Source organism: Chiloscyllium punctatum, chromosome 9, assembly GCF_047496795.1.
Source record: "Chiloscyllium punctatum isolate Juve2018m chromosome 9, sChiPun1.3, whole genome shotgun sequence".
Lineage (NCBI taxonomy): Eukaryota > Metazoa > Chordata > Chondrichthyes > Orectolobiformes > Hemiscylliidae > Chiloscyllium > Chiloscyllium punctatum.
The window spans coordinates 36,702,827-36,727,343 of record NC_092747.1 but is presented as its reverse complement, the minus strand read 5'-3'; the positions used below and the strand labels follow the sequence as shown (position 1 = coordinate 36,727,343).

General features: G+C 40.1%; 1 protein-coding gene across 6 annotated transcripts in view; it reads left to right on the top strand.

Moving 5' to 3' along the window:
- The window catches only part of LOC140481292 (protein furry homolog), a 412,478-nt gene that overhangs the window by 304,698 nt on the left and 83,263 nt on the right, over positions 1-24,517 (top strand). For all 6 annotated transcript variants that reach the window (XM_072577249.1, XM_072577246.1, XM_072577244.1 and 3 more), the window contains exons 38-43: positions 4,977-5,080; positions 13,159-13,344; positions 14,346-14,544; positions 16,747-16,868; positions 18,101-18,288; positions 20,988-21,082. In XM_072577249.1, the coding sequence (XP_072433350.1) occupies positions 4,977-5,080; positions 13,159-13,344; positions 14,346-14,544; positions 16,747-16,868; positions 18,101-18,288; positions 20,988-21,082 (894 nt within the window). The remainder of the gene's footprint in view (positions 1-4,976; positions 5,081-13,158; positions 13,345-14,345; positions 14,545-16,746; positions 16,869-18,100; positions 18,289-20,987; positions 21,083-24,517) is intronic.

Below are 24,517 nucleotides of genomic sequence, written 5' to 3'. Positions count from 1 at the left end.
GTTTTTACCAAATCGATGGCTGTGCTGTATAATGACCCAAAAGCAGCAGTGCTCACTAATGGCATGAGATGAGATAGTTTTAGTATCGGCAGAGGCTGTCATCAAGGGTGCCCTCTTTCACCACTATTATTTACACAGGTGATCAAGCCACTGGCAGAAGCCATTCAGATCCCAATATAACGGCTCGGAGGTAGGATCAGGCAAGCATAAAATTACTCTTTATGCAGATTATGTCCTTCTCTTTTTAACTGATCCAATGGCATCTGTGCCCTGCTTAATACAAGTGGTTAGTTTATTTGGTGTGTTTTCAGGGTACAAAATTAACTTCTTGAAATCAGAGGCCATACCTATATGGTGTCTTACAAGTATGTCCAGCTTTAATGATGGAACCTGTTTCCCCTTTCAGTGGTCACAGGGAGGTTTTTTTTGTGTACTTAGGCATTTTTATTACCCTGGTTTTGATTAGTTATATAAAGCCTGGTTTTGATCAGTTATGTGCAGTTGTTAGAGAAAATTAGGCAGGGAGGATCTTCCGATATCTTGGTTGGGCAGATTAGTTCTGGACAAAATGAATGTTCTTCACCTATTATATTCCATGAGAATGCTCCCTTTGATGCTGCCAAAAGGCAAGCGCTGCGCAGGCTTTATAACTGGCTTGGATCTTTTATTTGGCATCATAGGCAACCTCTTATTAAGCTGGATAAATAGTAGCTTTTGCAAGAAAGGGGGCGGGGGGAGTCTAGATTTTCCGGACTTTAGGAATCACTATACAAGTCAGATTGTCCTAAACAGTTTCTGGATTAGTAGTGCTGGAAGAGCACAGCAGTTCAGGCAGCATCCAAGGAGCAGCGAAATCGACGTTTCGGGCAAAAGCCCTTCATCAGGAATAAAGGCAGAGAGCCTGAAGCGTGGAGAGATAAGCTAGAGGAGGGTGGGTGTGGGGAGAGAGTAGCATAGAGTACAATAGGTGAGTGGGGGAGGGGATGAAGGTGATAGGTCAGGAAGGAGAGGGTGGAGTGGATAGGTAGAAAAGGAGGTAGGCAGGTAGGACAAGTCTGGACAAGTCATGGGGACAGTGCTGAGCTGGAAGTTTGGAACTAGGGTGAGGTGGGGGAAGGGGAAATGAGGAAACTGTTGAAGTCAACATTGATGCCCTGGGGTTGAAGTGTTCCGAGGTGGAAGATGAGGCGTTTTTCTTCCAGGCATCTGGTGGTGAGGGAGCGGCGGTGAAGGAGGCCCAGGACCTCCATGTCCTCGGCAGAGTGGGAGGGGGAATTGAAATGTTGGGCCACGGGGCGGTGTGGTTGATTGGTGCGGGTGACCCGGAGACGTTCCCTAAAGCGCTCTGCTAGGAGGCGCCCAGTCTCCCCAATGTAGAGGAGACAGCATCGGGAGCAACGGATACAATAAATGGTATTAGTGGATGTGCAGGTAAAACTTTGATGGATGTGGAAGACTCCTTTAGGGCTACATAGAACAGTTTGTCTTCCGTAATTACACTGGCGCCACTCCCCACCTCTTCCTCTGCTACATTGATGACTGCATTGGCGCCACCTCGTGCTCCTGCGAGGAGGTTGAGCAATTCATCAACTTTACCAACACATTCCACCCTGACCTTAAATTTACCTGGACCATCTCTGACACCTCCCTCCCCTTCCTGGACCTCTCCATCTCCATTAACGACGACCGACTTGACACCAACATTTTTTACAAACCCACCGATTCCCACAGCTACCTGGATTACACCTCTTCCCACCCTACCTCTTGCAAAAATGCCATTCCATATTCCCAATTCCTCCGCTTTCACCGTATCTGCTCCCAGGAGGACCAGTTCCACCACAGAACACACCAGATGGCCTCCTTCTTTAGAGACCGCAATTTCCCTTCCCACGTGGTTAAAGATGCCCTCCAATTCAACTCGTCCACATCCCGCACCTCCGCCCTCAGACCCACCCCTCCAACTGTAACAAGGACAGAAGCCCCTGATGCTCACCTTCCACCCTACAAACCTTCGCGTATATCAAATCATCCGCCGACATTTCTGCCACCTCCAAAAAGACCCTACCACCAGGGATATATTTCCCTCCCCACCCCTTTCCACCTTCCGCAAAGACCGTTCCCTCCATGACTACATGGTCAGGTCCACGCCCTCCCCCCTACAACCCACCCTCCCATCCTGGCACCTTTCCCTGCCACCGGAGGAACTGTAAAACCTGCACCCACACCTCCTCCCTCACCTCTACCCAAGGCCCTAAAGGAGCCTTCCACATCCATCAAAGTTTTACCTGCACATCCACTAATATCATTTATTGTATCCGTTGCTCCCAATGCTGTCTCCTCTACATTGGGGAGACTGGGCGCCTCCTAGCAGAGCGCTTTAGGGAACATCTCCGGGCCCTAAACCAATCAACCACACCGCCCCGTGGCCCAACATTTCAACTCCCCCTCCCACTCTGCCGAGGACATGGAGGTCCTGGGCCTCTTTCACCGCTGCTCCCTCACCACCAGATGCCTGGAGGAAAAACGCCTCATCTTCCACCTCGGAACACTTCAACCCCAGGGCATCAATGTGGACTTCAACAGTTTCCTCATTTCCCCTTCCCCCACCTCACCCTAGTTCCAAACTTCCAGCTGAGCACTGTCCCCATGACTTGTCCGGACTTGTCCTACCTGCCTATCTCCTTTTCCACTTATCCACTCTTCCCTCTCCTCCCTGACCTATCACCTTCATCCCCTGCCCCACTCACCTATTGTACTCTCTGCTACTTTCTCCCCACCCCCACCCTCCTCTAGCTTATCTCTCCACACTTCAGGCTCACTGCCTTTATTCCTGATGAAGGGCCTTTGCCTGAAACGTCGATTTCGCTGCTCGTTGGATGCTGCCTGAACTGCTGTGCTCTTCCAGCATCATTAATCCAGAATCTAGTTTCCAGCATCTGCAGTCATTGTTTTAACCTCTGTCCTAAACAGTGAAAGCTTGGAGGATGATGTGGCAGGGTGAGGGCAATTTACAAAAAACCTCCCCTTTCAGCCCTATAGTGGGAATGTTGGATTTCAGTCAGGTTTAATGGACTCTGGCTTTAAGCTTCGGGAGTCCAGAGGAATCTCCTGTTTGGGAGACCTATTCGATGGGGAGGTCACAACGTCCTTCGAATAGATAGGTCAGAAGTTCGGCCTACCTGGGAAGGAACGCTTTCGATATTACCTAGTTAGAGACTTTGTACAAAAAAAAGACTACATTGATAGTTAATTCTGACAAATCAGACATGGAGAGGAGAGTCAGCAGGCGCCCCCTTGCTTAGCACTCTCTGTCACTTACTAGTTAGGAACGTGTCGAAGGTCATGGAACGACTGTATAAAACCTGCACTCAGGAGTTAGGGGTGGAAGTCTCCTCAGAGATGTGTGAGGACATTTTGGAAAATGTTATGAAGATCTCTATTTGTAATAAGTCTCAGGCTATTCATTTGAAGGGACTCCATAAGGCCCACCTGACACCAGAATGGCTTGCGAAGTTTAAGACAGGAGCGTCCCCAATGTGTCCCAAGTGTAAAACGGAGGTTGGTACTCTTACCCATTGTTCATGGACATGCCACATGATCCGCAGGTATTGGGATGATGTAGCAAGTGCTTTGGCATAAGTTTTGGGAACTGAGATTGGGTTGAATCTGGTGTCCTTCCTTTTGGTTTTCCAAATCTTCCCTCCCTGGATGTACATGTTTACTATTCTCTCTTTCTGTGCGAGGAAGAACATTTTAATGAGCTGGGTAACGGAGAATCCCCCAGGACTCTCGAGCTGGCATAGGATAGTTATGGAACACCTCCCCTTGGACTTCTTTACAAGTATGATGCACTAGAAAATGGAATTGTTTTACTGAACATGGCGGCCCTTTTTGTATTATATCGATGTAGACACATCGGCTACATCCAGGGCCTTTGTCTAGCCGTGAGAACTGTGCCTGACAGTCTGGGGGCCCATGTGAGAAAGAATCCCGCTTAAGTACAGGTCTACTCACTATTGCTCCCAGTGTTAGGGAGCTGTGATGAGAGTGCGCTGAGTGTAGTAAATGTAACTTAAGCTCCCTTGTTATAACTTGGTATAATTTTGTTTTGTCTGTTTATTTTTTTTTCTTCTTTCATATTGGTTATTTATTGAACTGTAGTTTTTAGAGAATTTTTAAAATTCTTATTGTGTTTTGGTAGTTTGTGGAATAGGTAAGTATGTTTTTTTTGTTTTGTTGTTGCTATTATATTGTACAGTGGTCATACTATTTTGTACAAGTCTTATAATTTTGTAAAAAACCTAAAACATTTTTTCAAAATAAAAATATTTATTAAAAAAACTATTCATTTCTTCTCTATGCTGTGACCTCTCCCAAAAAGGTTCCTCCAAGATCAGTTGTGAATTTCACTTTTTGTTCATTTTCCCAGATGCACTCCAATGTCCAGTGATACATGAATTCAACAGCAAAGACAGTAACTGTGTAGGTTCACTGCTGTGTCAGTTAGCAGTGTGAGTTTCTTTCTCCCTCTCTCTCCTGCACAGACCATGTGCTGCCTTTGTCTGCTCCTCTCCCTTTTAACAGTGATGTTGTTTTGACTTTTTTTTTCTCCAAAGTTCCAAAACAATGCAACAGCATATAAAACAGTAATTGCTACTCCTGCAATTCAAAGAAATCACCTCCAACACCTAAAATACATCAAAAAAGGAGCAGCCATTACAGCCATACATTTTTCTCGTCCTCCATCTTGGATTCTCCTGTCTTGGTCCAGCTATCAACCTTACCTTCTAGTATAACTTACCTTCCCATCTAACAACCAAAATGCCAGTCATGATGTTTTACATTTGTAAAAACCAGTGTTTTGTACCATATCATCAGTAACTGCATTCCCAGCGAGGAAATAAACAAAATAGTGCATTCCCTCAGCTGAACTTGCTACTATACAGTACTTACATTTTGTATTTCTGTGGCAACAGGTGTAATATAGCTGTCATCTTCATGACAGAGATGGTGGTTGATCACAGTGTTAGAGAAGACTGGGCTCTGCATCTGCCGCTGTTAATTCATGCACTCTTTTTGGGTAAGGCTAACTGTTTTTAATTTTAATTTAAAATTGTGCAAGTATTCATGTGAGTTTATAGAAGGTACAGAAGATGCATATTTTCCAGTTAGTAAAATTCAGGATTGATCATACAGTAACGGTAACAAATTAGGTGCTACAAGCCTGTATGATATTTTAATGAAAGTATTCACCTATTTTGAGATTGCAGTGAAAATAATTTTATTATATAATGTATCACAATTATTATATAGAATTCACACTACACATGACTAAGATTGCATCAACCATAACAGCACTTCTGAATTTACCAAATGAGAACTGATTCAATTTTCCTCTTGGTTTTATTGGAATGCTCAGCTATGTTCACTATTTCTATATGGGTAGGTTTCATTCATGTGTAACACACAAATAAACTGCATTCTGTTGCTGATGACAAAAAAAGTAAGCACACTGTTATAGACTAGGCCACACCCCTCAAAACATTTTTAAGCAGGTAGCCCAGACCGTAACTTTGCTTTTGCTTAGCTCGGTGTATAGTAGATATTTCCAAAGTAAATTAGCTGGGTCAACTGCCAAGTTTTACACAAACAAAATTTACTTTAAAATTATGGAATGAAACACAAAGAACAGAATACTGGATAACTTTTCCTATCCAAATCTGACCTAATGATGCTGTTCCAAAAATACTTGCAACTGTCCCAATACACCTATCCCTTTGCACAAATAGTAAAGAAATGAAATGAACTAGAGCTTACAGGCTTGAAGTTAGAGAGGGCAGAAGGAGAGAGAGAAGCTTCCAATTTCTCCTCTGACTCTGACTCAAATCGCTCCCAAACTGAATTGAACTGCACAGCCAGAGAGCTGGCCACACCCCTTGACTACACCAGTTTTCACTATCTATTAGGGTAAACAACAAGGCCCCAATGAACCATTCGAACTTCAGACACGATGGAGCCTAGCCAGTTACCCCCTTTCTGGAAAACAAAAACTCAGGGGCAAAGTAACCTTGTACCAAACCAGCATTGTGACAGATACCTCAGGAGAAAAGCTTAGATAATTCGATGATAATATTAGATATAAAAGTTGTATTTTAAACCAAGTTTAAGTCATACAATCTGTAAGGAAGTTCTTGCAGAAAGTGTGAGGATGTTGCATTTTGTCTTTAAGGACAGGTGGTTTGGGGGCATTGGGGATAAAAGAAACTGTTAAATATTACACCAATACCCAGTTTGCTTGCTGACCATTTTAATGGACACAGTTGATAAGTAGGCTTGTCAGAAACAGCTCAGTGAGTAAAATCTTCTTAAAAAGCTAACTGCTTTAATTTGAACAGGGATTTTGTTTCATCCCATGCAGATTAACTGTGACTAAGTAATCCTGGCAGGTACAAAGAAGTGAGAAAGATCCGACCCATGAGCTAAATTCTTTTATAGCACTTTGTGGACCAGGATGATCAGGAGTGTTTCCTCTAAGTCTAGATTAGAGTGGTGCTGGAAAAGCACAGCAGGTCAGGCAGCATTCAAGGAGCAGGAAAATCAACGTTTCAGTCCTATATTCCTGATGAAGGGCTTTTGCCCAAAACGTCGATTTTCTTGCTCCTCAGATACTGCCTGACCTGCTGTGCTTTTCTAGCACCACTCTAATCTAGACTCTGGTTTCCAGCATCTGCAGTCCTTGTTTTTACCTAGTGTTTCCTCTAAGCCCAATAAGCCTAAATCTTAACATGCTCCATGATTGGTAGATTTCAGAACCTTCCTGCCATTCAGTGCATCAAAACCTTTCTGCAATTCGGTCATGACTGATCCTCTATCTCAACATCATTAGTGTTTTCTCTCCATAAGCCTCAATAAGCCTCTTAGCTTATAGAAATCAGTTTTCTTCAGTATATTCAGTGACTTTGCCTCTGTAGTGTTCTGTGATAGACAATTCCACCAATTCACCATCTTCTGAGTGAAGAGTAATGCAAGGTTTGTGAAGAGCAATATTATAGTTTTGAGACCATGACCTCTATTCTGGTCTCACTAGCCAAGGGAAGCATTAACCCTATATCCAATCTGACCAGCCCTGTTAGAATTGTCAACATTTCATTGAGATCTCTCTCATTCTTCTAAACTCCAGTTAATACAGGCCCAGTTGTTCAAATCTCTCCTCCTATGAAAAACCAAGAAATCAATCAGTGAACCTTTGCTGCACTCATTCTATGACAAGTATATCTTTTATTGGGTAAAGAGCTGCTGAATTGCACAAAACACTCCAGGTGTGGTCTTAGCAAAGCCCTGTATAGCTGCAGTGAGATTTGCTTGTTCCTGCCCTCAAGCTCTCTTGCAGTGAAGACCAACAAACTTTTTGGCTTTCTAACTGCATGCTGCACCTGCATATTTGTGTTCAATGGTGTAAACTCATGTTCCTTTGTACATCAACCTTTCCCAGACTATTACCATTTAAATAATACTCTGCCATTCTGTTTTTCTGCTGAAGTGGACAACTTCATATTTAGGTCAGCGAGCATCCAAGGAGCAGGAGAATTGACATTTTGGGTATAAGCCCTTCATCAGGGCTTATGCCGGAAACATAGATTTTCCTGCTGTACTTATGCTGCCTGATCTGCTGTGCCTTTCCAGCATCACACTCTCAACTCTGATCTCTAGCATCTGCAGTTCTCACTTTCTCCAATTTCACATTTATCCATGTTATACTGCATCTACTACAAACTTGCCCACTCACTCAACTTGTCAAAATGTCCTTGAAGCCTCTTTATATCCTCATCACTCATACCCATCTAGGTTTGAAAATCCTACACTTGATTTCCTCAAAATTGATTATGTGTATTGTGAATGGCTGGGGCCCAAGCATTGGTCCCTGTAGCAATCCACTTTTCACAGCCTTCCACTCAAAAAAATATCAATTTGTTCCTATTCTCTGTTTCCTGTCTGCAAACCAATTCTCAATCCATGCCAGTATATTACAATCAATCCCAGTGCTTTGATTTTGCACAAAATTCTCTTAGGTGGGACTTTGTCAAATGCTTTCTGAAAATCCAAATACACCACATTACTTTTTATTCGCTCATGGGATGTGGGCATCGTTGGCTGTGCGAGGACTTATTGCCCATCCCTAGCTCCCCTTGAGAAGGTGGTGGTGAGGTGGCTTTTTCAACCCCAGCTGTCCACTTGGCGTAGATGCACCCACTATGTTATTCTGGAGAGAGCTCCTGATTTTGACCTAGTGACACTGAAGGAATGGCTATATACTTCCAAGTAACAATGATGAGTGGCTTTGAGCGAACTTGCGGTTGTGGTGTTCCCATGTAGCTGCTGCTCTTGGCCTGGTAGAAGTTGTGGTTTTGGAAGTTGTTGTTAAAGGAAACTTGATGCATTTCTGCAGTGCATCTTGTGGAGCTATGGTCTCCAAAATGTAGATTCCAATCAAGTGGTCAGTTATAGACTCTCTGACAGTTGGTCTCATCACCTACCCACGTTCCCTCACTGTGCAAATGTCAATTGTCATGCTGATGCTTGGTATCTGCTTCCAGAAACCATGCAGCGAGAGAAAATTACAAGCTCTTAGCAGACTTTGTCAGCTTGGTTGCTTCATGTTTCAGCTTGGTCCAAGTGAACTGCCATTGCAGGTTAAAGTAAGTTTTGGGGTGACACTGCAAACAAATGAATAAGAAATATACTAGGTACTGAAGTCAATATAATATAGTACTGGAGACATAGAACGGCATTCAGTCCATCATGCCCTCTGCAAAAGCAGCTCAGCTAGTTCCACTCCTCTGCCCATTCATTGTAAACCTGCAGTTTTTATTCTTCAACTGCTTTTCTGAGGCCCATGCAAGACAAAGAAAAATTATGGGGAATGCTGCTCAACCCCACATCCAGTATCTGAGCAATACAACCTGACCAGGGGTGCCAGAAGCAAATGGCAACCACAGATATGACCTCCTTTGCCTCCATACTTGAAAGCAGCCAGCAACATTCTGGATGTTCCAGAGGCATAGATGCAGAGGTCTGCCTGTAGTGTGACCAGTAAAGATTCACAAACAACAAGGTGAAACACTAATGATGTGTGATGAACCTGGACCATCTAAAAAGAAATCAAAAATATATAACCCACTCTACTGTTCTTAAGCAAACTAGTCTGAAGTTGCCAATTTTCTCTTCTCTCTCCTTTTTTAAAATAGTGGAGTTACATTTGCCACCCTCCAGTCTATCCGAATGAGAATCTATAGAATTGTCGACGATGACAACTTACGTATTAACTATTTCCATGACCACCTCCTTTACTACTGGGGATGTACTTTAACAAGCCCGGGAATTTATCAGCTTTCTGTCTGTCAATTTTGACTTCTTTTATTAACACTAATTTCCTTCGATTTATCCTAACCAAAAGACCCTGGCCTCCCTTGCACTTTGGGACTTCTTTATGTTGTTTTCTGTAAAGACAGAATAATACAAGTTGTTTAATCGCTCTATCATTTCCTTGTTCTCCATCATCATTTCTCCCATTTCAGACTGCAAAGGGTCTACGATTGTTCTATAAGGCTATAAGATATAGGAACAGAATTAGGTATACAGCCGATTGAGTCTTTTCCACCGTTCAATCATGGCTGATGTTTTTCACCCCAATTCTCTTGCCTTCTTCCCCCTATCCTTTGATCCCTTTACTAATTAAGAATCTATCAATCTTTGTGTTAAATGCACTCAATGACTTAGCCTCCGCAGCCTTTTGTGGCAGTGAGTTCCACAGATTCATCACCCTCAGCTGAAGAAATTCCTCCTCATCTCAGTTCTAAAGGTTCATGCCTTCGCTATGAGGCTGTGTTATGGGTCCTAGTCTCTCCTACTAGTGGAAACACCTTCTTTACATCCACTCTGTCTGGGCTTTTAGTTCTGTAAGTTTCAATGAGATCCCCCATCATCCTTCTAAAATCTATTGAGTACAGACCTACACATACCAAAGACTAGAATACAGACCTACTAACATTGTATTCCATCTGTAACTTATTTGCTCACTCTCCCAGCTTGCCCAAGTCCTTCTGCAGTCTCCCCAACTCCTCGACACTACCTGTCGCTCCACTTATCGTGTGCAAGCTTCGCAACAATGCCCTCAGTTCCTTCATCCTTAATGTAAAACATTGATTGTTGTGGACACAATACTGACCCTGAAAAAGATCCCTTTGTCTTCACTGTCTGTCTTCTGCCAGTCAACTAATCCTTTTTCTGTGTCAGTCCTTTGCCCCTAACCATAATGACCTCTTACTTTGCAGCTTCCAGTGGTGTCACCTTGTCAAAGGTATTCTGCAAAATCCAAATAGATCACATCCACTGGCTGTCCTTGGTCTAACTTGTTCATGACTTACTCAAAGAATTCTAACACATTTTTCAGGCATGACTTCCCCTTGACGAAGCCATGCTGACTCTGCGCTATTTCAGCATGGACTTTCAAGTTCTCCACAATCTCATCCTTAATATTGGATTCTAAAGTCTTAGCAATGACTGGGATCAGGCCAACCAGCTTATAATTTCCCATCTTTTGCCTCACTCCCTTTTTAAACATGGGTGTTACATTACTGTTTTCCAGTCCCCTGAGACCCTCCCTGATTCCAGTGTTCCTGAAAGATCACCACCAATGCTTCCATAATCTCCTCAGCTATCTTTTTCAGAACTCTGGGGTGTAGTCCATCTGGTGCAGATGATTCATCCGCATTCAGACCTTTCAGCTTCCCCAAGACTTGATGGTCAGTACACACACCTCTGCCCCTGGTTCTGGTATGCTACTGGTGTCTTCCACCACGAAGAGCGATGCGGAATGTCTAATTCAGTTCTTCCATCATTTCTTTTCTCTCTATTACTACTTCTCCAGTCTCATTTTCCAGAGGTCCAATGTCCACTCTTGCCTATCTCTTATGTTTTACATGTCTAAAAAGAAACTATTTCAGTCTTTTATATTGCTAGCTAGCTTACCCTCATATTTTACCTTCATCCCCTCCACCCCGTTGACATTTTAGTTATCCTCTGCTGATTTTTTTTAAAGCCTTCCCAATCCACTGACTTTCTACTGGGCTTCCCTGCTTTCTATACTTGTTCTTTGCTTTTATCCTATCTCTGACTATCCATTGTCAGTCAAGGCTGCCTTGTCCTCTCCTTTATATGTTTCTTCTTCCTTGGGATTAATTTCTGCTGTACCTCTCAAATTACCCCCAGAAACTACTGCTAATACTACTCCACTGTCATCCTTGCTCGGCTCTCCTTCCAAACAACTCTGGCCAGCTCTTCCCTCAGGTCTTTGTAGTTACCTTTACTCTATTGTAATACTATTACATCTGATTTCAGCTTTTCACTTTCACCCTACAGTTTGAAAGCATCATATTATGGTTACTGCTTTCTCAGGGTTCTTGCATCTTAAGCTCCAAAATTAAGTCTGCCTCACTACACATCATCAAATCCAGAATTGCCTGTTCACTAGTGGGCTCTACCACAAACTGCCACAAAAAAATATCTCCTAGACATTCCACCAATTCTGTTTCTTAGGATCCACTACCAAGCTGATTTTCTCAGTGAACCTGCATATTTGAAGTTCCTGCATAATTATTATAATAGTGCCTTTCTTACAAACATTTTTCTAACTCGTGATTTATTTTCCATCCCACATCCTTTCTACTGCTAGGAAGCCTGTAAATAATTCCCTTCAGAGATTTTTTTCCCCCTTTGTGGTTCTTTGGAATCTATGCCATCTGACCCTACATCACATTCATTTAATTTCATTTCTTACCTTTGAGGCAATCCTGCCCTCTCTGCCCACCTACCCATCCTTTCAATAGGCTGTGTATACTTGCTTGCAAACACGTCTCTGTGATGACTACAAAATCATACCTGCCAGTTGCAATCTGCACTACAAGTTCATTGTTTCTTATACTACATGCGTATACATACAGCACCCTCAGCCCTGCATTGACCACCCCCCTTCTCAAAATTGCCCTTTATCTGCTGTGCGTGAAGTTAGATTCCTGACCCTCTCTGTACTCTCTGTCCTATTACTTGTTCTGGAAACTTCAGTTATCTGTCCTGGGCTCCCCTTCCTCCACTCCCATCAAGACCACCAATTTAACTTTTTCCAGAATTTTGCATGTAATTTGACCCCCCTCCCAACCCCCAACTATTTAATTTAAAGTATTAGTTACATGATTTTCCATGATCCTGGTCCCAGCATTATTCAGGTGAAGCCTGTCCCATTGGTAAGCCTCCCTCCTTCCCTAGTACTGGTGCCAATGTCCCATAAGTTTGAACCTTTTTCTTCCGCACCAATTGTTGAGCCACAAATTTTTCTGCTTGTATACAATTTGAAACTCTTGTCGCCTTTTAGGTGATTTGAAAATTTGCTCTCATACTCCTAATTTTCCCCTTTTAAACAATCTGATGGTCCTTCTTTGCTGAATTCTAAATTGTTCCAAGTCCTCAGGCTTTCTACTTTTCTTGAGCTACTTTATGTGACTCCTCTTTAGATCTAATACTGTTATTAATTTCTTTGATTAACCATGGTTGGGCCACTTTTTCGTTGTCTTCTTTTGCCCGTAATGAATGTATAATTGTTGCAATGCATGCATTTCTTCTTCAAGTATTAACCAATTCTTGTCCATTGTCATTCTTTTTAATGAGGTTACCCAGTCTATCGCCACTTCTTGACCCTGATACTCTCGCATTTCCTTTTCTCTAGATTTAAGACCCTGATTTTGGTTTGGACAACTACACTTTCTATTCCATTGAAAGAAATCTGTCATGTTATAGGCATTGTTTTCAAGTCTGAGAGTAAATGATAGGGGCATATTTTCAGTCATTATTCTCAAAAGGCAATACAAATTTGCATTACATTGTTTTTCAAATGTACATCTATTATAAACCTTGTTTATAAATGTAATAACTGAGGACCAAGAATACGTATGTACTCAACATTCTGAGGGAGAATCACTGGACCTGAAATGTTAACTATTATTTCTCTCCACAGATACTGCCAAACCTGCTGAGCTTTTGCAGCAATTGTTTTTTGTTTCTGATAAGTATGTACTTCATTTATTTTCCTCATATCTTGTTTTTAAGGTCTTGATCATTATCGTCCGGAAGTGTTTGAACACAGCAAAAGATTACTTTTGCACCTCTTGATAGCCTTATCATGCAATGACAATTTCCAATCTGTGGCTGCCGTTCTTCTGCTTAACAGAGAAGTCAGCGAAAGTAAAACACTCACAGTAAAACCAGCTTACCCACCAGAATATCTCTGTTCAGGTAAAGATAACATTGAAATATAATGAATCTCCATTGGTTTATTGCTTGAGGTAATTCTCCAAATAAATATATTCTTGATTTGCAGAATTAATATCACATATAGAAAAGATCAGACTCGTGACTATAATCCTAAGAATTTGTCATCAGACTTTCAGTTTTGATATATCCACTGATCATTGGTTTCAGTAACCTCTGTAATAAAAATAACATTTTATTCAGTAGATGACACTCAAAAAGAAAACAAAACCTTGTGGTATAGATTGTATGTAATGCTACTGTTTCACAGGTATGATATGGGTGGAATGCATACTAATTTTGCTTTTTATTCTTGTGAAGAGATCTTAGTTTGCGAGACCAATGTTTATTACTGACCCTAGCTTCCCCTTGAGAAGGTAGCATTTTAATCCATTTCGGGGATGGTTAAAAATAAGCTACACTGATGTGACGCTAGAGGCAGTCTGGGTTATGATGTCAGTATGTTTGCTGTTTGCAAAGCCTCAAATATTTTCAAATTTGATATTTTAAAATTTAGCTTTAATTAAGTTCATTGTCGAATTGTGTGGCGATGGAAATGCATAGTCAGTCAGGCGGCATCTGAGGAGCAGGAGAGTCGACATTTCAGGGATAAACCCTTCATCAGGAATCCCGGTGAAGGACTTATGCCTGAATTGTCGATTCTACTTTTCCTTGGATGCTGCCTGACCAGCTGTGCTTTTCCAGCACCACACTCTTCAACTCTGATATCCAGAATTTGCAGTCCTTGCTTTCTCCTAGTTAATTAAGTTCATTTCCTGGTAATATATTGAGCAGAGCAAATAGTTGAAATTGTTTTCATTATTTAATGTGTTATCTTTTGGATAATGGTTTCAAGATGGATTAAAAGGGCAGTTTGCAACCTTTGAATAAATAGGAATACTGTTTGTGTGTTCAGATTTACAGTGCAAAATTCATGTGTTTTGTGTTATGACTTTTACAGTAATGTTCTTGTTTACTTAAATCAGGTGGTTTTGACTTCTTAAGAGAGTTTCAGTCCTCTCCAGTTCCAGATTCAGGTTTAAGCTCAAGTTCCACATCTTCCAGTCTCAGCCTTGCAGGTAGTAGTGGGAACCTTCCTCAAATCTCACAGGAGATGGAAGAGATTGAAGCTGCAGCTGAAATAGATGAGAAGGCTCACAAGCTAATTGAGTTTTTAGCAAACAGGTAATATAATGAGTTTTTCCATCCATATCTTTAATGCATTTTATGTTCTCTGTGGGAAACATCTTGATTTAATGTAAAGTATAAGAAAGGCAATTAGGACTTTTGTGTTGGAAAAGTGTTCCAGTAAAATATTTGGGTTGTACTAATTGTCACAAAGAAACTCAGAATTGTGGTGGTATAGAAGGAGGCCATTTGACCATCATACCTGCACTGGCTCTATGAATGAGCATTATGATTAAGTGCCATTTTCCTGCTGTTTCTCTGAAATCCTGAATATTGTGTCTATTTAAATAATAATTGAAAACCCTATCTATGTGTCCAGTTCTTTTATGATTTTGAAGAATTGTCAAATCTCCTCTTGGTCTTCTGTCCAAGGAAAACAGTCCCAACCTCTCCAATCTGTCTTCATAACTGAAGCTTCTCACCCTTGGGTAAACCATTCTCAAAACTTCTTCTGCATTCTATCCAATGTAATCACCTTCTTCCAAAATGGTGTTGTCCAGACTGTATTCAGTACTCCAGCTAAGGTCTAACCAGTGTCTCATGCAAAATTAGCTTAACCTCCTTGTTTCCATATTCTATGCTTTTATGAATAAAGCCTACCATAGTGTATGCTTTATTAACTATGCTGTCCACCTTTAGTGATATACATCTTGGTCTGCTCCTGCCCACCTTTAAGGGTAGTGCCCCTTATTTAAACTGTATCACCACATTCTTTCTGCTGAAATGTATCATCTCACACCTTCTTTGCATAGGAATAGGAATAGGCCAAAGAGCTCCACCAGTCCATAACATCATGGCTGATCTGATATAGCTTTAACTCTACTAACCTGCTTGTTTCCATAGCCCCTGTTACTTTAACCAAGTTACCCTGGTCTTTACAAATTGACTTATTGATTGCCAAATTTATGTGTTTGAATCTAGTTTCTGTAGGTAGAACTGGATCTGCAAGTTTGTCACTAGCCTACAAGAACCAGATTTAGCAGCATTAATGTCAGAATTTATTTGATGCTGGGCTCCTGCAATCTAATTTTTAAAAAGCCTAGAGAAGAGCCCCACAATTACATCAAGGTATATAAATAATTGAACAGTGCCATCTACAGCTTGATTAAATTGCTTTTTAGAATCTCAGCCAAAAGAGAATATTCACACTAAAACAGATATTTAAATCCTATGTTTGAAATTGTATAATTTTTTGGTGAAAGTTGTATTATTTTCTTAATCTAGTGTTTCATAATTAAATCTGAATAATAATGAGAAACAATGACTTGGGAGGAGTAATTTGAATTTCAAGGACAGATGCGCCTTTTTCAGAGTTAAGATCTACTGGCGATTTTCAGCATAAACCCCACAAATGCGACCTTCAGAGCAGCACTACAAGAGACTGGGATGTATTTAAAGGAACAGAACTACTCCAAAAGTAGCAAGGATTGCTTTTTTTGTACATCATTTTAAGGGAATTGATTATGACTTGGAGCAGAATTGCTCTTGTCGTTTTAGTTACAGAGGTATCAGACCACATGGACAAAAAGCTAAAAGAGATAAAATACCAATAATTTCTTTGCTCTCAAAGTCATCAAAATTTAATGTTGCTAATAAACTCCTTGAGGAAATTGGTTACATAAAAGTTTAGACACTAGCCTGTCAATATTGAGGGGTGACGATCTAAGACTGAAATGAGCAGGAATTTCTTCTCTCAGAGGGTTGAGAGCTTTTGGAACTCCTTGCCAGAGAGAGAACGCTTTGGGGGCAGAGTCCTTGAGTATATTTAAGGCTGAGATAGATTCTTGACCAGTAGGAGGATAAAAGATTACTGGGAAAGGGCAGAAAAGTAGATGCGAGAAATATCAGATCAGCCATGATCCTATTGAATGGTGAAGCAGGCTCAAGGGGCCAATCAGCCTGTTCCTTATGGTATCCCTACAGTCAAAATCTATGACTATGCATTTTAAAAGTCAAGATGGTCAGTTTTTACAAGTACTGATAACTGAAAGTACATCTCAGTGTTGTCCTTATGTTATAAATGAAGTCAATGAATGGTGAACCTAAAAGCTACAGTTTTTGAATTTCTAAATGTAATTTTCATCAGTATATCTATGAATGGAATGATTACATAGTCCTTAATGCAAATCACAGTATTCCAAGATGTGAACTATATTTTTTTAAGTAGGTTCAGTTGCTGAATAATGTTATTTTCTACAGGCCATTTGGACCTCTTTGGTGCCATGAAGATATTACTCCAAAGAATAACAATTCAAAAAGTGCCGAAGAATTAACCAACTTCCTCCGTCACATTGTGTCTGTATTCAAAGATATAAAATCAGGTATTTTACTTTGCTGAAGCTATACATTTCTGGAATTAACAATGTAAAATTAATGTAAAGTCAATTGTTATGCATTTTCATGTTTATTATAGAATCATTCTGCAGAAAAGGAGACCATTCTAGCCATTTTACCTGGACCAGCTCTTTTGAAAGAACTATTAATCACACACTCTGTTCATTTCTCATATACATGGGAATATTTCCTCTTGAAGTAGCTATTCAGTTTCCTTTTAAAATTTATTATTGAATCTGCTGCCATCATCTTCTCTGACAGTCCAACCCAGAGGAGAGTGCAGTGCCCATGTTTAGATGCATATTATACATGCACAAAAATATCAGTTGAAAATTATGGGATACTTTGTCCCTCTGTTATTTGTTGATCTCAAAACAGGGACTGGTCACCTAGTTACCCGAATAATACTTGTAAGAAGACAAGTCAAGTCTTATATGTTTTTCCTTTCTGTCATTTTGATATGTTTTTTTGTGATAAGCAGGAGGCTAGAAGAACACAGCAAGCCAAGCAGCATCAGGAGGTGGAGAGCTGCTTGGCTTGCTGTGTTGTTCCAGTCTCCTGACTGTCTACTTTGGATTCTAGCATCTGCAGGTTTTTTTTGTCTCTAACCATGAATCTTTTGGATCAGAGAACTGACTTAAATGCTCCTGATGCAATTGTCTAGTTCACATTCAACCCTGAATTCTTCGACTTCCAATAATCATTCTGTTTAAAGTATTATTGTTTTTAAGTCTCCTCTTCCCCAGGCTTTCCCCTCACTATCTAAAAATCCTTCTAAATTCCTGAGAAATCCTCATTATGGTTTAACCTGAGTGATTAGTTTTAAACAGAAAACTGACTGAAAATGCAGGTAACAGTCATACTGCTAAGGTTAGGGCGAATTGTTTTCTTTCTTTGCCTCCTCAGCTCCATACATTAAAATCAAGGCTTTCCTTTTAACAATGAGGAATTAGTGAATTTTTTTCTACATTATTTGATTTAAATAATAATGTCAGTTGTTGATTACAGTTTTCTGTCTTAACATTCTGTTTTATAGTAGTTAAAAAGGCAATACCATTTTAGCCCCAGCTAAAGTATTGTATCCAGTTCTGGGCATCATACTTTAGGACAAATATGAAGGTATTAAAGAGAAAGCTAATTAAGACAAAATTAGTTGAATGGCTTCCTTTGCACTGTAAGAATTCTGTTAAAATATGAAATACATTTCCATTTTTCGTAGGCTGCTGTATGGAACAGCGATTGAGTGAAGTTGCTCTACAAACAGCACTTTCCAGCTCTTCAAGGCATTATGCAGGTCGCTCATTCCAAATCTTCAGAGCTTTGAAGCAACCTTTGTCTGCACATGCTTTATCTGACCTCCTGTCGAGACTTGTAGAAGTTATAGGAGAACATGGTGATGAGGTTCAGGTACACTTTCCATATTTGAACAAATTGTCTGCAGCTGAGGCTGTCTTATGTTTATGAACATAGTACATCATTGAAACCCCAATTATATTTCATCAAATTTTTAAGTGTTTAACAGACAAAGAGCACAATAGTGTAACTTCATTACATTTTAGTGAATTTTAATTGATTGCATTCTAAGATCACTGTACACCCTCTAGAGACTATAAAATTACTGCCAGCAACTTCTATATTTCTCAATTTAACAGCACATGTACAAATTCCAGAAGTTGCTCTCAGTTTCAGAGAGTAATGACTGAAAGTTTGGCAGTCCTGCTGCTGTTTCTAACCGTGGCCTTTTTCATTTCTTCCATATTCTTTTTCATTTCTTCGATTACATGTAGTTTATATGAATATTTAAATACCTATTCAAAAACCAAAACTGATACCTTCCTTTGAAAAAAAATCTCATAAGGAATTTATAGAAGAACAGACTTGATGGATCAAATGTTTTACAAACAGCCAACTAGACAGTGAAGGAACAGAACTGTCTTTGCACACTTAATAGATTAAATTTATTGAAATATTATTATAACATGCAACTCTAACTAGTGCCCACATTTTAGCCACAATAGTCGGCTTCTACATATATGAACAAGGACAAGTCTTGCAAATAATAACCACCTACAAATAGTTATCCCCAAATGATATACAATTAACAACTTGCTTATTTCATTCCTTATTATCCTATTCATGAAGTTAACAAGTCTTCTGTGTAAGGAAGAACTCATATTTTCATGTTCAGTCTGCTCAATGACAAAATCTTATTAATCATTACTGTGTTTATAAAATCAAATAATAGTATTAATTATGTTTGGATCAAGACTAAAATCTGTATTTTCATCCACGAATCAAGTGATCAGGCTTGGGAAAATTCCAAGGTCCGTGAGCCAGACTTTTAAAGATGGTTGTCCATGGCTCAAAATGGCATAAAAATCTATTTTCTACATTTATGTTACTTGAATTTCATAATGCTTTATAACAACAAACATTTCATTCACATTCTATTAAAAGTACAAGCATTGAAATTGACTTATAATCCCACTTCCAGAGTCCATAATGACTTGGAATTGTCAATAAAAGCACAAAATGCCACCCGACTGTGATAATGGGTGCTAGTGAAATCAGTCAAACAGCGCTAGCCATCAACAGAAGCCTTAAGGCATATGTCAACAGGTGGAGTGAAATAGCAGGCAATACTTTTTTCTCCTCAATACTCAAGACATTTTCTTCAGAGATTTAAAGGACAAGATGTCTAAATGCCTTGACTGTTTTGATACCCTTTGACATTTGTCTTTGACAGCTCCTCTTGACCAATCCTCTCAATGTTTGACAGATCATTTTGACTGTTGCTTGTGACAGTTTGTCAGTTAGTTTTGATTAGTCTGTTGATAGTTTTGAGGAGGTTAACAGTTGATGAGTTTATGCACTTTTCAGACAGATTTATGCCTGAAAATCTGACATTTGCAGATCTTGTCAATCTTATTAATCATTACTGTGTTTATAAAATCAAATAATGCTATTAATTATGTTTGGATCAGGACTAAAAACTGTATTTTCATCCACGAATCAAGTGATCAGGCTTGGGAAAATTCCAAGGTCTGTGAGCCAGACTTTTAAAAATGGCTGTTCAGCCTCAAAATGGCATAAAAATCTATTTCCTACATTTGTTGTTTGAATTTCATAATGCTTTATAATAACAAAAGGCCTAAGACTTCAAAGACAAAAATTTAAATTTTGTTTAGAATTCTTCAGTATAATAAACCTAGGTATCATGAATAAGGAACCGCATTCCATTTTCAAGTCAATTTTAAAAATCCCATCTTATATTAACTACAAGACCCCAAAATGTAGGAGCCAAAATAGGTAATTTGACCAGTCGGGTCTGACCAAAGCTAAAGTGAGCTCATTGCTGATCTGATAATCCTCAACCCACTTTCCTGGCATTGCTCTATTTCATTGGTCTCCTTACTGATTTAAAACATATCTTGGCCGTGGATATGCATAATAAACCAGTCTTGACCGCTTTCTGCAATAAAGAATTCCACAGATTCATTACCCTCTCAGAGAAGAAATTCCTCCTCATCTCTATCTTAAGTGGGCAATCTTTTGATCTGAGATTATACTTTCCAGTCATCAACAATATGAAACAACCTATCAGGCTGCTAAGAGTCTTATACCTTTCAATAAAGTCACATCACTTTCTTTGAAAGTCCAGAGAAAACAGCCCCAACCTACTCAACCGAGTCCACATTGCCAGCCCAGTTGGAGTGGTGTGGTGGCCCTACCTGCCATTGAAGTAACTAAGTCCCATCCCAAATTTACTAATGCTACATCAACAACACTTACCTTGACAGAGTTCTGTTAAGTTTAAGTGGCACCATTTTACTCCAGGGCTGACAAGGCCCAAGAAAAGCAAATGAACCCTGTATCTCCCAAAATGGCCATTGGGTCATCTTTAGATGTAATCAATCCCTATTGGGAACAAATTCCTGATGAACTAATAAAATAAATTTTTCTCAGTAATATAATTTTGAAACATTCCAATTAATTTACAAGTGTAATTATTTTAAAAGAAGTTCATTGGAATCTGCCAAGGTATACTTTTGCAAAAGTTCAACTTACGAAACTCTAATTTTCAAAATTATTATGACTTATGCCAGGGTTATGTAATGGAAGCACTCTTGACACTGGAATCAGGCATTGACAATTTGGCAGATTGTTTGAAGAACAGTGATCTTTTAGCTGTTCTATCCAGGTAAGATTGTTTTCTCCTTGCAACATTTCCTTTGATGTTTTGAATATATAGAATGTTATTTCAAGATTTATTTTCCTCCAAAGCTAAAAGAAGCAGGACTTCAGTTTAATGCTTTACTTAACACGGCTTTGATCTAGAAGTGACTTCATGTTGAATTTTTTACACAACCAATTTAATATATTCAGAGATATGCGGAGAAGATCCAAATCCATTTTGTATCTAATTCTGGGATCACCAGAACAGATAGAAGAATAGGAAGTGCCTCATTAGTGTTGCTGACATCGCTGTTTTGGAAAATTAAGAGGGGTGTAGTCTCTTAAAAGCAAGTAATTTCATATATAGGAATAGAAATGTGGAAAGCTGTTCTCATGGCTTTACAAATCAACATAATTTTAAGCATTTTGAAATGTGGGAAATTTAGAGTACCTTTGTAAAGACGTTTTCAATCAAAATATTAGTTACCAAAGAGCATTTTAGATTATTAAAGTTTATGGCTGGTAATAAATTGGCATAGGCAGGCGCCAAAGAGCAGGTCATTATATGCAGTTTTGTATAGAACCAGTAAACTGGTTGGGAAGATCTAAAACAGAGATAGAGGATAAGGGATCATTATTGCTAATTTATCTGGAAGAAAAATCTCTCATTTTATCTTCCAACTTTCACAGTGACAAAATTATCTAACATATTAAGTAAACTGATTCTGTAGTTGTCAAGTTATTTGTTAAACTTGTGTTCTCCTAACAGTTTAAGCCAATGGTGCAGTGGAAATTAGCCTAAGTTCGCAAAGCCACGCATGGCTTTCCCATCTCTGGAGGTGGCAAGAAGTAAAAATAATTAGTTGAGTCTGTCCTGGAGAGAAACTAAACCCCTTCTCACCATCTCAGCAATTAAATGCTTGGGCAAGAAAGCCCATTAGTGACTTTCCCAAATCACCAGCAATTCAAGCTTTTAAGTCGTTAGCTATAGGCTACTTAAGATGACAATCATCCACTGGACAAGCAAGTGAGAAAGGTGGCTAGTTTACCCACTGGAAAACTGGAATAATGTACCTGCCTTGGTGGGATGTGACCTCCAATAACCCAATTTGGGGGCAATTTGATGCACAGGTGAGGTCAAGGAGGTGACCTCTGAAAGCCACCATCCTGCCCTTGTCTCCAGTCCACCTCCCCCCTCAACCACATCCCACACAAAGAAGGCAAAAAAATACTTACCTTCTTGCCACTGGACCCCCCTAAGGAATAGGACTGCTCCTCGGATGCTGCCTGAACTGCTGTGCTCTTCCAGCACCACTAATCCAGAATCTGGTTTCCAGCATCAGCAGTCATTATTTTTACCTAAGGAATAGGACTTGACCAGCTAACTTTAGGCCCAGGTGTTGGCCTCCAATTGTTCGGCACTTTTCCAATGTTGAGGCCTGTGATGGGGAGAATTATCTTTCTAAGCTCTTAATGAGCTGGTTAGTGGGGAATCCAGAGAGCTACCAATCACTTCCTTTAAGAAAAAAAAAAGAAAATCTCTCCTGTTTTTCTTGTTGCAACAAACTGTGTCCATTTTGCTTAGTATGGAGAGTGGAGAGACTGAACACGGATAACAGACGCAGATCAACTTCCTGGAGGTGGTACATAGCAGCAGGCCTGCCTACCAGTGTTGTAGCTCTATTGGAACAGCTTGGCTATCAGCCCAGCTAGTTCTGGAGCACATGTGGTGGATATTATTTTAAGAATGTTGTCAAAGCCCATAGCCTTTCAATATTCAATGCCTTCAGAAGTTGCTTGATATTTCATTTGAAGGAATTGAATTGGTTGAAGACTGTCTTTGGACTTCAGAAAGAATTCACAGTGCATCATTCACATGGCATTTCTGGCTGAAGATGGATGCAGATACATCATTCTTGTCATTTGCACTCGTGCGAGGTTCCCCTAATATCTCCCAGATTATGCCTTGTTGTCAACATAATCTATCTTAAAGTTGCAGAAATATGTAGGACTGGATTTTAGGTATCCCGAATGAGCTTGTTTTTGTTGGGGGAGGGCAGTAGGTAAAATGGATCAGGGGCTAACCCATCATCTCCCAACAAACTCCAGCTGCCTTCCATATTTAAATACATAATTTTGTCCCAAATAAAAATACTGTAAAGCCATAATATGACTGCTATTGACAAGAGTGCTGGGAGTGGACAGGGTAGTTTCAAAGGGTATATCTGGATTGTTCAGCAGGTACCAAGGGCTCCAATGTGGCCCCTGACCCTTTGTTCAAATCACAAATAAGTGTAAGTGGAAGGTTTTGAAAAGAGCTTCCCCAGTCAAAGGTCAGTTTTTCCACTCACTGACCACCCAACTGACAAGCCTGTGCCGCCCCCCCCAATCCAGTCACTCACCTAACAAAAGCAAATGTGAGCGAGAAACAGTCAGTCAGTTATTGGAGGAGCAGCACAATGTGAGCAAATGAACTCAGTCCAACACCTAGAGGCAAAGCAGTGAGACTACCAGATAGGAACACAGAGGGTTTTGGAGAGAGATTGGCTTGAGAGGAGGGAAATGAGAGTTGGTCATTGAAGGTGGTGTGGAGGACAGTCAAGAAACCTTCAGGTTTCTTGGCTGGGGAGGACAGTGAATGGCTAGGAAAGTCAGGTGTGCCATTGGAGTCTGCCAGGTGGGTTACATCAAGTGAGTGACTTGGGAGAAAGGGGGGAGGGTGTGTGACTGAGGGAAGATGAACATAAAACCTAGAGGCTGGAGAAGGCAATTCAAGCCTGCTCCACCCTTTGATATGATCATTGCTGGTCACATTTCAGTTTCAACTTGACTTTCCTGACACTCTCCATAACCCTTCAATGATTACTGATTAAACATCTATCTATCTTCAACTTAACGTCTGGGATAGTGAATTCCACAACTTATCCTTTGAGATATTTATCCTTTAATTTATCCTTTAATTTCTCCTCATTTGTTTTAAATTGGTCACTCCTTCTCCTAAAACTATAACCACTTGTTCTAGATTGCCCCACATGAGGAAATATCCTTTCAGTATCTATTTTAACAACCCCCTTTAGCATTTTGCGTACCTCAATGAGATCTTCTCTAGGAAAATAGGTAGATTGGAAAATATTGGAATGTTTGGCATCAAGGACAAACTTGTTGCCTTCCTGCCACCACAAATTAGGTTATAATGGGAATGCTCAAGTTTGACTTGTTACTATTACTAATGAATTTACTTCAACTGATCTTAGATCATTATGATTAGCTCCATTATATGAACCCACTAACTGCCTGATTCCTAGAAGTTCTGACAGGTTTCCTTACTTCAGGAGGTCACAGGTTTCTATCCTAGATGACTGTGATCATGGGCCAAAATGGGACAATCCAATTGAGACCTATAAATGATCAATAATTGAGTACTTAAGGGCATTGTGCTGCAAACACTTCAGCTCCAAGC